At 35.1% G+C, this 13,942-nt stretch overlaps 1 protein-coding gene across 2 annotated transcripts in view; it reads right to left on the minus strand.

Annotated features, from left to right (window-relative positions):
* Positions 1-13,688, minus strand: part of MTA3 (metastasis associated 1 family member 3) — a 113,232-nt gene extending 99,544 nt beyond the window's left edge. For both annotated transcript variants that reach the window (XM_025045163.1, XM_025045162.1), the window contains exons 1-2: positions 13,620-13,688; positions 8,116-8,209 (exon numbers count right to left, since the gene is read on the minus strand). In XM_025045163.1, the coding sequence (XP_024900931.1) occupies positions 8,116-8,137 (22 nt within the window). In that variant the 5' untranslated portion in view covers positions 8,138-8,209; positions 13,620-13,688. The remainder of the gene's footprint in view (positions 1-8,115; positions 8,210-13,619) is intronic.
* Positions 13,689-13,942: the final 254 nt, after the last annotated feature.

Here is a 13,942-nt window from a genome sequence, read left to right on the forward strand (position 1 = left end):
TATATATTTTTTAAATATATAAAATATTTTATATATATATATAAAAAAGGCTAGATTTTGTTTTGTTTAGAACTTACCGAGAGTACCATTTTTAAGAATCTCAACAAATATTAGTATTCCTAATATATCCGTCTAATTTACAACTGCTGCATTGCTAGTGATTATATGCATACATGCAAGCATTTCACAACTTCATTATATCTTCCACTACATCATGACTCAGAATTTACACATATTGTAATACAGTACATATTATCCTAATACATATTCTATTATTCTATTATTATTGAATATTCTATCATTTTATTATAAACTTTTTCTCTTTTATGTTTCAGTTAAAATATATTGAGTTTGTTTTGTTTTTTACATTTTTTGTACAAGTTACGCCATTGATGAATTCACTTCAGAATAAAGAGGGCAATTTTCCTGACTTGTGCTCACTGTGGCCAAAAATCATTTATAAGAAAAATATCCAGTGTAAGGCATCAGTGCAAGATCTCTTCATTTAGTCAGTCTGTCAAAAGAAAATGAGTTTTACTCAGAGAAAAATAATAGTTCATTAGATATTTTTAGGAGGCAGTCATAAGCTTAGATATTAACTCTAAACTGTCATTAAAAATACACAAAAACAGAAAATCTACTATGATCATGTTCCAGTTACCTATTGTTCAGTGACAAATCACCTGAAACTTAGTGACACAAAACAACAACTATTTTATTTTGCTCGCAGGTTCAGTGGATAAGGAATTCAGAATGGGCACAGCACTGAAGTCTTATCTTTGCTTCACAATGACAGAGGCCTCAGTAGGAATTCAAAAGAGTGAGGCTGGATCAGCTAGTTGCTCCTTCAGCCACATGTCTGGCACCTGGGCTCAGCTAGGACTGTCAACCACAGCACTTAGACATAGCTTCCCCATGAGGCTTGGTCTTCTCAAAGTATGGTAGCTGAATTCCAAGCAGGAATATCCTGAGAGCAAACATTCCAAGAGAACCAGGTGGAAGCTGCATGGCCTTCTATGACCTAGCCCTGGGAGTTACATAGCATTATTTCTACCACAGGGTGCTGGTCACAACCCCACCCAGATCCAAGGGGAAAAGACATGGATCTCCACCTATCAATGGAAGGAATGTCAAAAAATCTGAGGACCATGTTTTAAAACCACCACAGATTCTTTTCAACCAACCAAGATGCTAAAACAGAACAACTGGTAGCCTGGCTGTTCAGATTTGTGCCCCTGGAAAATTTAAAGTTACAGATATTTATGGAGCAACTATAATGCACATGACATATAAAGGCTGGAAAGATGATCAAGACTGTGCCTCCAACATTAAAGAATTTATCACCGAGCACTCAGAATGCACAAAGTCTGAGTCAAAGCCATATAAGCAGATATATTCAAAATATCCAATTTCAGTGCTTTGAACAATTGTGATTACTGGTTCAAAGCTTTTAAAAAGAGGTGTCAATTCTTTTATAAAATCTCTTTTTAGCCCAAAATCCCATGAAATAATTAAACATACTACATATTTTTAATAATTCTTAATCACATACTGTATGAATCTTAAAAAATAAAGTTCCCAATGTGCCCTTTGACACCAAAACATTTTATAAGAACATGACTTAGACTAGGATGTGATAACAATTGTGTAGAGAAGTCACCTCATCTTTTACCTGAAACAAATGGCAACCTTATTGCCTAATATTATTACCACATCCTAAATGTCTCATTATTTAAAATTTTAAGAATAGCCAATACCACTTTCTGATTCTACTCACAATAGCATAAAAATGCCAAAATCATTAATAAGTTGGTAAATTATATGAGCAGGACTTAAAATAGGCAGGATCAGCTTATCCCCAATTCTCTCCAACAGCTAATTCTGGTTTGGTGATTCTGAATAGGTATAAGTAAATTTTCTCATTTTCTTTCCTCTTCTTCTTCCACAAAGCTCCAAGTATGCATGTGTTGGAGTGGGAAAGCAGGGGCAAAGAGAATAAGCATTAGTAAGTAAAAGAACTATCCTCATTCACTTCACTCTTCCCTATATCCCAACTTTAGCCGAGAGTAAGTGACATAAAAATTGAAAAGTTAGGAAGAAAATACTAAGGGAGGAAATAGGATATAGGTACAGGAAACACTCTACCTTTTGACTAACAGGTTAAAGATGAAGGTGACACAAAATTTTCTAAAGCTTTACATTTTAAGAATCAATGTAAAAATACACCATACGTCAAAAATATCTAAAATATGCAAAAGAGCCTACAAGTCCAGTGAAACATGTCCATCCTAAACTGGCATCACTTCTTTAATCTGAAATTCCACTTCTAATAGATTAAGAGAACCAAGAGTGCTATAAAGTATGTATACTGGCTTTAGTGAAACTACCTTAGAAGAATCAGTATCAAGTAACTCAAGTCAGATTTCTTTTAATTCTGAATAGTCCAACCTGTTAAAATAGTCCAACTTGTTAAAAGTACATGGCAATCTAGGTATAGCGCCACCCTCCCTCAAAAAAGAGTCCATCCCCTAATGATCAGATTGTAGTCTCCAAGAACATTTCTCAGTAAATGGAACCAGAGCTCCACGGAGACAAAGTCTGGGGCAAGAAGTGGAAAAGGTAAGTCTGGAATATCTTGTCATACCAGAAAGCAAGTAAAATAATAAAAACTACTTATTTCAGAATGACTCCAGAACCTAAATAAGCCCTGCTGGTTAAAGATGGGACAACTTGAGTAACAATAAGGATAATAATTGATAATAAATATCAAATATGTACAAATCCTCCAGTTCACTATGAAACTAAAAAAGAAATAAATTGATGATCTTTGGAGGATGCCAGGAACCACATCAAGCATTTAACCTATCCATCCTATTAGACCTTAACCTGAACAGTAACCCGATAATTGACAAGGAGAATATTCTCTTCACAGAAATACACCACTCAACAAATGAGAGCATGACAGAATTAAAAGCATAATTTTTGCAACTTTAATAGATTAAAGCAATCATCAATCAACAGTTGATAACATTAAAAAAAGGTAATTTTTAAATCCTTATTTTATTTTTTGCCATAAAAGCGTTAGTAGGAAATGCTGCAAAATCTGAATAAGCCTATAGACTAGAGTACTGTGATGCGGAGGTTAAATAAGAGAATGTCCTTGTTCTTAGAAGGTATTCACTGAAGTATCTTTAGGGGTTAGGGGAACTCTGCCTTCATTGTACTTTCAAATGGTTCAAAAATACTAACAATATGTACATGGAATAGTAGACCAAATATAGTAAAATGCTAACATTTGAGAAATCTAGATGAAGAATAATATATGGAAATTCTTGATCATGTTTTTAATAATTTTCTATGAATCTAAAATTATTTCAAAGTAAAATGTTAAAAAAAATAGACAACAATTCATTATGGACCTCATGAAGTAATACATGAAGAAGTACACAATACAACCTACAAAGTAATCCTGCACCCCCTATTTACTCCCATCAAAAAATCCCCTGGATTTAGATCCTCTAGAATCTGGATCTAACTACCCATCTACAGAGAAACATGGTAAAGGACACAATAGAGATGCAATAAACCAAAAGAATTCCAGACCAAAAGAAACTCTACAGAATGAACAACCTCCTATCTTCAACAAAATATAGGGGAGGTGGGGAGGAAAGAGAGAGAGACCGAGAATGAATATAAATAAATGTATATCTATAGATTAAAAGACAATAATGTCCACACAAAAACTTGTACATGAGTATTCATAACAGCATTATTCATAATAACCAGAAAGTGGATACACTCCAAATGTCCGTCGATTGATGAATAGATAAATAAAATGTGGTATTATTTATCCAATGGGATAGCATTTAGCTATTAAAAAGAAAAAATGAAGGGGTCCCTCTCAGTGCCTTTACTCTGTCTCTCTTTCCTTCTCTTGTACTGTCCCTCTCACTCTCTGCCTTTTTCTAATAAACTTTCCTTTTGACTCTAAAAAAAAAAAAAAAAAAAAGAATTCATGCTATAACCAGGAAGAGACTTGAAAACAAAAAAAGCCAGACACAGAAAAACACATAATGTATGTAACATTTATATGAAATAACCAGAACATACAGACAGACAGTAGATCAGTGGTTGCCAGAGCCTGAAAGAAAAGGAGAATGGGGAGTAACTGCTTTCTTTTTGAGGTGATGAAAATATTCTGAAATTAGATAGCAGTGATGGTTATACAGCTTTGTATTCTAAAAACCACTAAACTGTTCAATTTAAAGAATGGATTTTATGCTATGTGAATTATATCTCGATTTCAAAAAATGAATTGACAAGGGGGAAAAAGGGAGACTTAAGAGTCTTATCAACTTATCCTCTATTAACCTTATTTGGTAACCTTATTTGGATCCCATCTTAAACTATAAAATAATCATAAAAAGAGAAATGTGAAAACCAACTAGATATTAATGATACCAATGTTTACAGAATCCTAAATGATTAACGGATGCTAAAAAGAGTAGGTTAAAGTTTGACCAAGAACAAGATATTTACATAGTTGCTGAGTATCTCCCCCAAAATAACTATGAAATACAAAGAGACACTACCTTAACCAAGTCATCAAACCTAACATCACCAATATTAAAACAAAGCCAACTGCCTCCTAACGCAATTCACTGAGAAGAACACATCATCATTTTTGTGGCATCCCTATAGAAATCTAACCATGAGGAAACATTAGACACAATTTAAGCTATAAGCTATATTCTACAAAATAAGTGGCCTGTTTTTGTTGAAAACACTAAGATTGAAGAACTGGTTTCATATAGAAGGCATGACAGTAAAATACAATGTGTAAGCCTGGATGTTATTCCAGACAAAGGAAAAAATATATAGCTGTAAAGAACACTATTGGGACATGAAATTTGAATAAGGGCTGTGAGTAAGATAATGGTTTTATATATTAGGTTTCCTGACTTGTTTACTATATCATGGTTATGTAAAAGCATTTCCTGCATTTAGGAAAAACCTACCAAAGTCTCCAACTGATTCTCAACTTATTCAGGAAAAAAAATATATATATATACACATTTACGCATATAAATATATATAAAGATAATGTCAATAGGGCAAATGTAAATTGCTAAATCTGGGTAAAGGGCATGTAGAAGTTCCTTGTATATTCGTAGCGCTCTGTAAGTTTGAATGAGGCCATGTGTTTTAGAAACACATACTGAGATATTTACAGATGAAATAGTAAGATTTCTCTGATGAGCTTTAAAGTAATACGGCAATCAAGTAGGGGTCTAGATGAATGAATTGGTCATATACTGGCAACTGTTAAAGCAGAGTAATGGAAACATCGGGTGTTTGTTTTTTCCGGCTTTACTGAACTGTTAAGATTTAGCAAGCAATCTACATATGTTGTGCTTATAGTTGCCTCAAGAGGCCACGCTGGAAACCGAGGCCAGCTGCCACCAGTTTGAGTTTTGGAGTTGCTCAACAAGGAGCACCGGACCTGAGATAACAACTGGATGCAGCTTGGGTGGGGCGGCGTTAGAGGAGGTGGAGTTTCAAAGAATCCTCTGGGCGGAGTGACCTCTTATCCAGTTCTTTGACATCTCAGATATGGAAACTCTGAGGCTGCACACTGGGAGAGGGGAGGTTTTCAACAGAGGAACAATGGACACCTCCAGCACTTCTGCCAAGAAGAGAGCCTCACCTCTAGCCCTCACTCTGACAAATCACTGTTCCCTTGTAAATCCCTGGTGCCCCCCATGCAGCCAACCCGGCACTGGTGCTCGGAACAAGCAGGTCCATCACCAGGAAAGTCCGCTCAGACACGTCCCCTTTAAGAGGCATCTGAATAAAATAAAAAAATACACACACACACACACACACACACAAATCGCTCACTTCATTCTCACCAAAAAAAAAAAAAAAGGCATCTGCAATTGCTGGCAGCTGCTGCCATTGCTGTACCCTCTGTGCCCCTCAGCTACTTGGAACCGGGCAGCCTTGCATCTTCACCGCCTCCTACCTTCTAACGCTGTAGGGTGATTTCTTATTTCTCTCTCTATTTGTAGTGCTTCTGTTCATCGAGATCCCTGGTGACTTTGCTTGCTCCAGGTGCTTCTTAATGGGTAAACTAAGGCTCAAGAAATTTAAGTGTCATCCACACCCAGGACTCCAGATTTTAAATCTTTCTAATACATAACACTCTCTCCATTAATCCTCCCTTAAAATCTCTTCATAAAGCATGAATTTTTCAGACAATTTTATTTGTTCTCCCCCACTCTGTTTCAGTCACTACCAACAGAAATAGTAAGATACCTCTAACTCTACCGTACCTAGACATATAGTCACCTATGAGAGTAAAATCAATAAATTATGAATGAAAAAAGTAAACATAGATTGAAGTAATCCACCCAAAGAGATGCCCTACAATTACTGAGGAGGCAGAAAAACCAACTGACATTTACTGAACGCCCATTAAGAGCCTTTTCCTTGGGTCATTTAACTCTCATATCAATTTTTTAATTGCAGCAAAATACATACAGCATAAAATAAGGTGATTTTATTCAATCACTCTTTACAGATGAGAAAAATGGAGATGAGTGAGAAGAAATTTTCTCATACCGAGTAGCAAACGAGAATCTGAACCCAGGTGTCTCTCTAAGCTGCATGACTACCAGTATATAATTTGATTAAGTCTCTCAAAATTTGGTTTCTATGAGTCAATATCAAGACTCTTGTAAATTCTGAAAAATCTGTATTTCTATATCTGAAGCCTAAAATAGCCCCAAGATGCAGGCATGCTAAGACCTTCCATGAATAGTTAGCAGATCCACTAACAATCTTTATACTTCACTACCTTTGCAGCAACAAGTTTAGAAGCTACATTAGAAACTAAATTAAGTCTGAAAGTATAGGAATATAAATGAGACATTTTATCTTTCTCACATTTATGTTGTAAACAGTGAATAAAATCCAAATATTTTGCATAGACACTTTACTAATACACTGAATTTATAGATTTTGGCCAAATTTTAGATTGTCATTTTTTAAAGCAATTCTTTTGGTCCACATGAGGGACAAACATGAATGCCCTGAATCTGTCAATATTTAATTTGTAAGTGTTATACAACAACCCATATCATAATGAACACTTCCTATATAAAAATAGAAAAAAATTGAAAAACACCATGAACTATACAGCAGAATACATAGTAGGAATTTAATCTATGAGACAAGGGATCTGCCTGCTTAAACTGGCGACACGGTGGGAAAATAATTCTCAAGCAGACACAGAACAAACCTGTGAACACAACAGGCTCCCTTACCCTTTACCAGATCACTTCTAAAGCCTCAGAATCCTGATGAACAAAGTATTACAGATCGCAGTATCAAAGTGAAAAATACACATCCATATGATGCTGGTCTCATGTATTTTGTAGAATGAAAATGGCTTTCAAGACAAAGTACTTATAATACACATACACCTTCTTTCTTAAAATTTAAATCACTTTTTTATGATTGTGTTTGGTGCTTTAAAAAAATCATAGATGCTAAAATGTGTCAAAGCTGTTGATTGGACCAAAAAAATAAAGATTATACTATAAAGAAGCACTCAGAGTTGCTATCTATAAGAATTCACATCAAAATATCACTTTGCACTTCTTATAGCACTTTTTTCATACATACTAATACTTTATACCTATAATACTCAAAGTTTTTTAAAATGTAAATATTACCCAGTTGTTTAGAGGGGGAAAAAAAGTCCTCCAAAAAATAATAGTGAAATATAAATTTCCTCATACACGTACCCTCAAACCACCATCGAAAATAGGAGATGGCAAAACACTGCCCTAATTGTCTGCTAAAGCCTACTTGCAACAACTTCTTTTTCAACATTTTGACTAATTGATAAGCACATAATGTAACCTAAAAAAAAAATACATCCTAAAACACCAAGCACCATCCAAAAAATTACTGTCATCTAAACTAATAGGAAGACAAACGAGAAAGCAAAAAACTATAGGTAACAAAAAAAGTATTTTTCTTCACATGAAAAACGAAAGACTTAAAACATTTTTGTGTTAATCCAAGGGAAAAAAACAATTAACTTACTAGCATGCTTGTCTGCAAGCATTATAAGCGTGTTGGAAATATCTCGTCGTCTATAAAAGCACACTACTTTTGCTTCCACGTTGCCAGTTGCGGTCTAAAAAATAAGAAAGATAAAAGTCATCGCTGTACTGAATATTAAATTCAAAGTTTATAAAACAAAACTAGAAACAGCACAATCATAAGATCACTCTCATTACACTGTGCCAACCACAACTGCAGGATAATCAGAGAGCTGAAAACTTCAAATAAGGATGAGCAATATTTGTCCAGGTTCCAAATGAAACCAAAATGTCAAACATAAAATAACTTACTGGCATCAATTAAACTAAAGTGATCAAACCATTTTAATAACTAAAGCCAGACATGGTTAAATCTGATTAGCTTTAAGAAACTAATTCCAAAAACTTCAACAGCCACAACATAACTTACTTAAAACTGTTAAACGTATCTTCTCCAAACCCACTTCCAGAAGCACAGGCTAAGAATAAAATCACCCAGCCCTCTCCTGAACACCCCTACGTTAGACTGATGAAGTTCTGTAGGTGTGGGGTAGCCAGAAAGGACCAGATGACTTGGAAGAGCATTCTCCAGCCCAAGAGACTCTGTGAATTCATAAGTCAATAATCTTAGTAGTACTTAACTTTACCTTCATATATGAAAGTATTAAAAACCTTGAGTTATGAACACTGAAGCTCTTATTTCTTTCTGACTACAGTCTCGAATACAATCAATATTGTTAGGTTGTAATTTACTGCAGCTGGGGCCCAGGCTCCAACTCTCCTATTTATGAATTCTGAGAGCTTTCAAGAAGGTCAATCATTCATTACAAAGTTCCTTGTAAAAACACATATAGTACAATAAAATGCTATTGCGATTTCCAATTTCAAACACATTTGAAAACAAACTTTCAGAATTTCTCTGGGCTTACAGATATATTTAAATATAAAGAAATAAGAATATATATGTGCTGCAGTAAATTTGTCTATTTTAAGTTCAGCAGCAGTTTTAGAGTGAAAAATAGTCTTGTAGAAATATTGCCCCTTAAAACTGAAATCATATTAAATCCTAAGCAAAGAGCTTCTATATTTCACAATAGGTGATCAAATATATCCTACAGAAGTAATCATCCAACAATCTGCTAAATGAATGGGCCACTATTTCCATGTAAATAAGATCTATCAATGACTTTATTTTTGTCTTCTTGACACAAAAGTATGTTAAAAACCCAAAGCAAGAGTTTCAACACATACTTTTTTCTGCCTCACCAGTGAGTTCCTTCCATAGGGATACTCTACAAAACTAATTAAATTCTTATTTAAATCTACTTGGGGTAGAGGGGCACAGTTCAAAAAAAATACTCTCTTCTGAACTACACACACCCTACACCCTCCACTCCCCACCCCCACTCCCACCCCCACTCACCCAAGCATCCCTCTAAAGCTGGGCTACTCAAATTGCGGTCCAAGGCCCAGTACAGACTGTTGGTGAGTTTAAGAGTTTAAGGTTAAGAGTAAGCATATCATAGCAATTGAAAGTTAATTTTACAGCTATTAAATCTAACAATGAAAAAGAGGGGCTTGTATTCTTATAAGCCTATTTCAAATTTCATTTTTCTACCTTTTTTAAAATTTTACAAAAGCAGTCTAAGATAGTGAAAATTCTTTAAAATCCTTCACTACAAGCAGTTGAAAAGACCCAAGCTAAATATTTAGTATGTATAAAGTCTGGTAATTCATATATATATGTAGATAGAAGTGCATATTCTTTGGTTATTCACTAAATTTCTCCTGGGCCTTTCCTATGTATCCAAGCACTGAGCTAAGCACTGTAGATACATGGTGCCCGTCCTCACTGAGCCTGCACTCCAGCAAGGATGCCTGGTCACATTATCTCCTCTCCAACCTTCCAAAACCCAGGTGTAATCTTGTCCCTCACATGACTAGAAACCTTCACTGGTTCCCCACTACTAACGCATAAAGGCAAAACATCCTCAACAATACTCCCAGCACTATTTTCCTTTACTTCCTCCTCTCTCCTCCAGACTCCACTTCTCATTCATAGAGGCAGGAAGTACCACCTGTTGGAGGAAGGGCAGAAAAACGCTTCAAGGAGGAAATGGGGTAGAGGGGCCTCAGTCGGTTAGGAAAGGAAGAGTCCAACAGGTGAAGCCTGGGGGACTGAGTAAAAGGAAGGCACTGAGCATAACCCACAGATGGGAAAAGCAAGGACATGTATAAAGAAGAACCCACCATAAACATGAATTTCTTTCCTGGGTTCTTTTCTCCATTTAGGTTGCAGCCTCTTAAATCTCTATTCTGTCAAACACGTTTACTAAAATATCCTCTAGCAGTAAGAGGCTTTCCCTAAGCTCTAAAATCACTTCAGTCAACCTCATACTCATGTCTGTTTCTATCTCAGACTTAGAAAGTACGAGTACATTATTTTTTTAATTTTTTTTTAAAAAACACTTTCCATTTCAGAAAGTCTATAGTTTACCCAAAGTGAAGAACAAGTAGAAAGGAGGGTGCTTCATCAGATGCTCAGAGAAGTTAATGACTCTCCTCCCCCACCAAAAAAATTAAAATCCATTAAAAATCTCAGAGCAAGTTAGAAGACTAATAAAATATACAGAATATGAAGACACATATAAATTACACAAACAAATAAAAAACAATAGCAAATAACATGCTAATTTATCCACAAGCATAATACCTAAAACTTCCTGATTATGTGCTCAAAGATTTCTTTCAACATGTATGCAGGCTTAATCTTTAGAAGCAAGAGCAATATTCAATCTAGATAGTGACTAAATAAAATTTTCCAAAAAGTTTTTTTCTATTTTAACCTTTTATTCTTTCTCCAAGATCATCTTCACTATATCCGAGAACAAATTAGGAGAGAGGAAAAGGGATTATAAAATAAACAATATTGAACTGTATTCATCTATTGATATTTAGTTTTATACCTAAAAGTTCTCAAAACTTTTCTGGAAAAATTTGAGACTAAAATCTATTAGTATAATTAAAAAAAAAAAAGTGTAGTTCAGCTTTCAAACTAAACAAGTAACATTTTAAATAGGATTTTTTAAAAAACCAGGAGCCATCTTATAAAAGTGAATTTTCTATAATAATGGTGATTGACAGCTTTTCTTAAGAATTTGGTTAAAAAAAAGTTATGATAGTTAATAAAATAGGTTAACACCCCTCCCTTCTCCTGGCTTATCAAATATCTATCAAGTGTTCTTAAAATCATCTGGATTTTCTAACTGACTTTGACAACTTGACCTCTGACCTTCTTAAGGCCTTTCTGGAACACTCTTGTGGCCTCTCTCCCATGGCTACCTCTTTCTCATCCTTTAGTCCTCAATGTCCTTGAAATCCTTTTTTTCCCTATCCAAAGGAAGTGACCTCTGTTACTCCTTATGTCAAGGCTCTTACTTCCTTCTCGGAAGTTAACACCTATTGCTATTTTCTTTATTCCTGTTAACTCATTTTTTTCATGTGTCGCCATCTCCTTCATGTAGACCCTGTGTGGGCAGAGGCCATTTCCATATTGTTCAGTTGTATCTCTAAGCCTAATATAGGTACTCAATAAATATTTGTTTAATGAATTAATTAAAATGAGATACCTTCTTCACATCCCTTTGGAAATAAAGGCCCTATGCAAATACTTAATATTTAACTAGCCAATCTCAGTTCTTGCTCACCAGTACTCCATCCAAACTGCCATTATCTGAAATTAGAGTCCCGTTTCTCATAGTTTAGTCTTCCCCAGCTCCCAAAGGACCATAATTATATTAATGCCTCTTTGCTGAAAGCAAAGGGGCAGGTAAAAGGTAAAGATTGGTGGGAGGGGGATACTTTTGAAGTGAATGGTAACATGATGATAAAGGAGTGTGAAATGATCCAGGTTCAAGTTCGATGTGTAACCCAGTCATTTAACCATTGTGCGCATCACAACTACAATTCATAATGCATCTACCTTAAAGGTTCTAGGTTACTGTGAGGCTCAAAAGAGGTAACAAATGTGAATCCTCAGATTATACACTTTCAGAGCATCACGCTCTGACATTTGTAAATCTAGCATAGCTGCAATTTTCCTTCTATTTATGGGATTATTTGGCTGAAGGCTGTCTCTACCATCGGACCTATTTTTATTTTTGTTCACCCCTTAATTCCTAAAAGTGCCTGACAAGTAGCAGATTCTCAGAAATGTCTGTGAAATGAATAATTCAAAACACTCTGTAAACAGTAAAACTATGTACAAGGATTAATACCAGATTTTTGAGAAATCCATTAATTCAATGAATAGTTACTGAATGCTATAACTATGTGCCAGCCACTTGGGATGCATTAGTGAACAGAAAAGATCATTACATGTGTAGAGCTAACATTCTGGTTTGGGAAAAATAGGCAATGCAAATGAATACAATAATTAAGAATATTTGAAGGTGATAAAAGATATCGAAAAAAGAGCAAGGTACATGAGATGGTAACAATCAAAGCGTACTAAAGGTGGGTGGGGGTATATGGGAGAAACAGCGCCATTTGCCGTACTTAGAGACAAATGAATGAGGCAGAGAGCAGCAAGAATGGAGATCAAAGAGAGACAGTTCTGGCCCACAGAATGATCCAGTCCTGAGGCCATTGTCTTCATTTGGTGATAGTCTCAAATATTACAGAAATTTTAAAAAGGCCACTGCGGTAATCCCAGAAGCAAACCAAGATTTCAAAGCTTTAAGCCAGTAATGCCCTTTGCCAAATCTGGCTTCCTGAAACTCAAAATTAGACCAGTCTCCAAATGGTATTTTGGAGGGAAGGTTATCAATCAGCTAGACAGCCCCAAACATTTAACACTATGAATTCTCATAAGCTACCCAAATAACACTCAAAGTGGTTTGGAGGAAACCCGAGCATCATTAGAAATCTATACTTCAATGTAGTTTTATGACTATTTTCATGTGCCTCCACTGTAAAAGCTCATCTACTATAAAGTCATAATGTTTCTGATGTCCCGGACACCCAGCGATCGGGGACAAACCTTAATGTAAAAATTTTACTTACTTGAGCCTAAAATACAAAGCCACTTTATATTAAACCAAAACTGTATTCTTATTAGTTAGCCTAGTCCAGAATTTTACAAATTCTCTTCAATATTCTATTTCCTAGCTTCCTCTTTCTAAAGCTGGAAGAGGAAAAAGGAAGAAATATGAATTACGACTGTAACTATAAAAAGGGACTGAGTTACAGGAGTGACCTGCTCTGAGAAGTTCTAAGCAATGTGTAGAAAATCTGCATATGTTAAATATTCAGTAACATTTAGTATCAGTGGTAATTATAAAAAGCGAAAGACTTTTCAGAATCCTGAACAACTCTCTAATCTGAAATCTCAGAGAGTCTGGGACTGAAACTAAAATTATCTCTTGTGCCCTTTACTCAATTACCGTCAATGGAAAACAATTATTTTTTAATATTAGAATCAAGAACACTCAAGTGTATATATACCTTGTTGAGTTCTTCTATCCTCCTGATTAGGTATGGGTTGCTAGAGGAATTCTCAAAGTAGACATAATCTGTAATTAAAGGAAATAAAGAGCTTAATCTTTTCAACAGAAAGTTCACATTTGTATATCTATGACTTTTTGCATTAGGTAATTCATATTCAAAATGAAGCATGTAACTCATTCCCTGGTAAAATCAAACTTTAGTAATGCAACTTTAATATATTCTCGTGTGCCTACTATTCACAGACCCTTATTTTCCTGCTTTTTCATTTCAATTAATGTTTTATCAAGTTTCTTGGACCCCTGTCCCATACGTCATTTCTT

Source organism: Pteropus alecto, unplaced genomic scaffold (assembly GCF_000325575.1).
Source record: "Pteropus alecto unplaced genomic scaffold, ASM32557v1 scaffold131, whole genome shotgun sequence".
NCBI classification, from domain to species: Eukaryota; Metazoa; Chordata; class Mammalia; order Chiroptera; family Pteropodidae; genus Pteropus; species Pteropus alecto.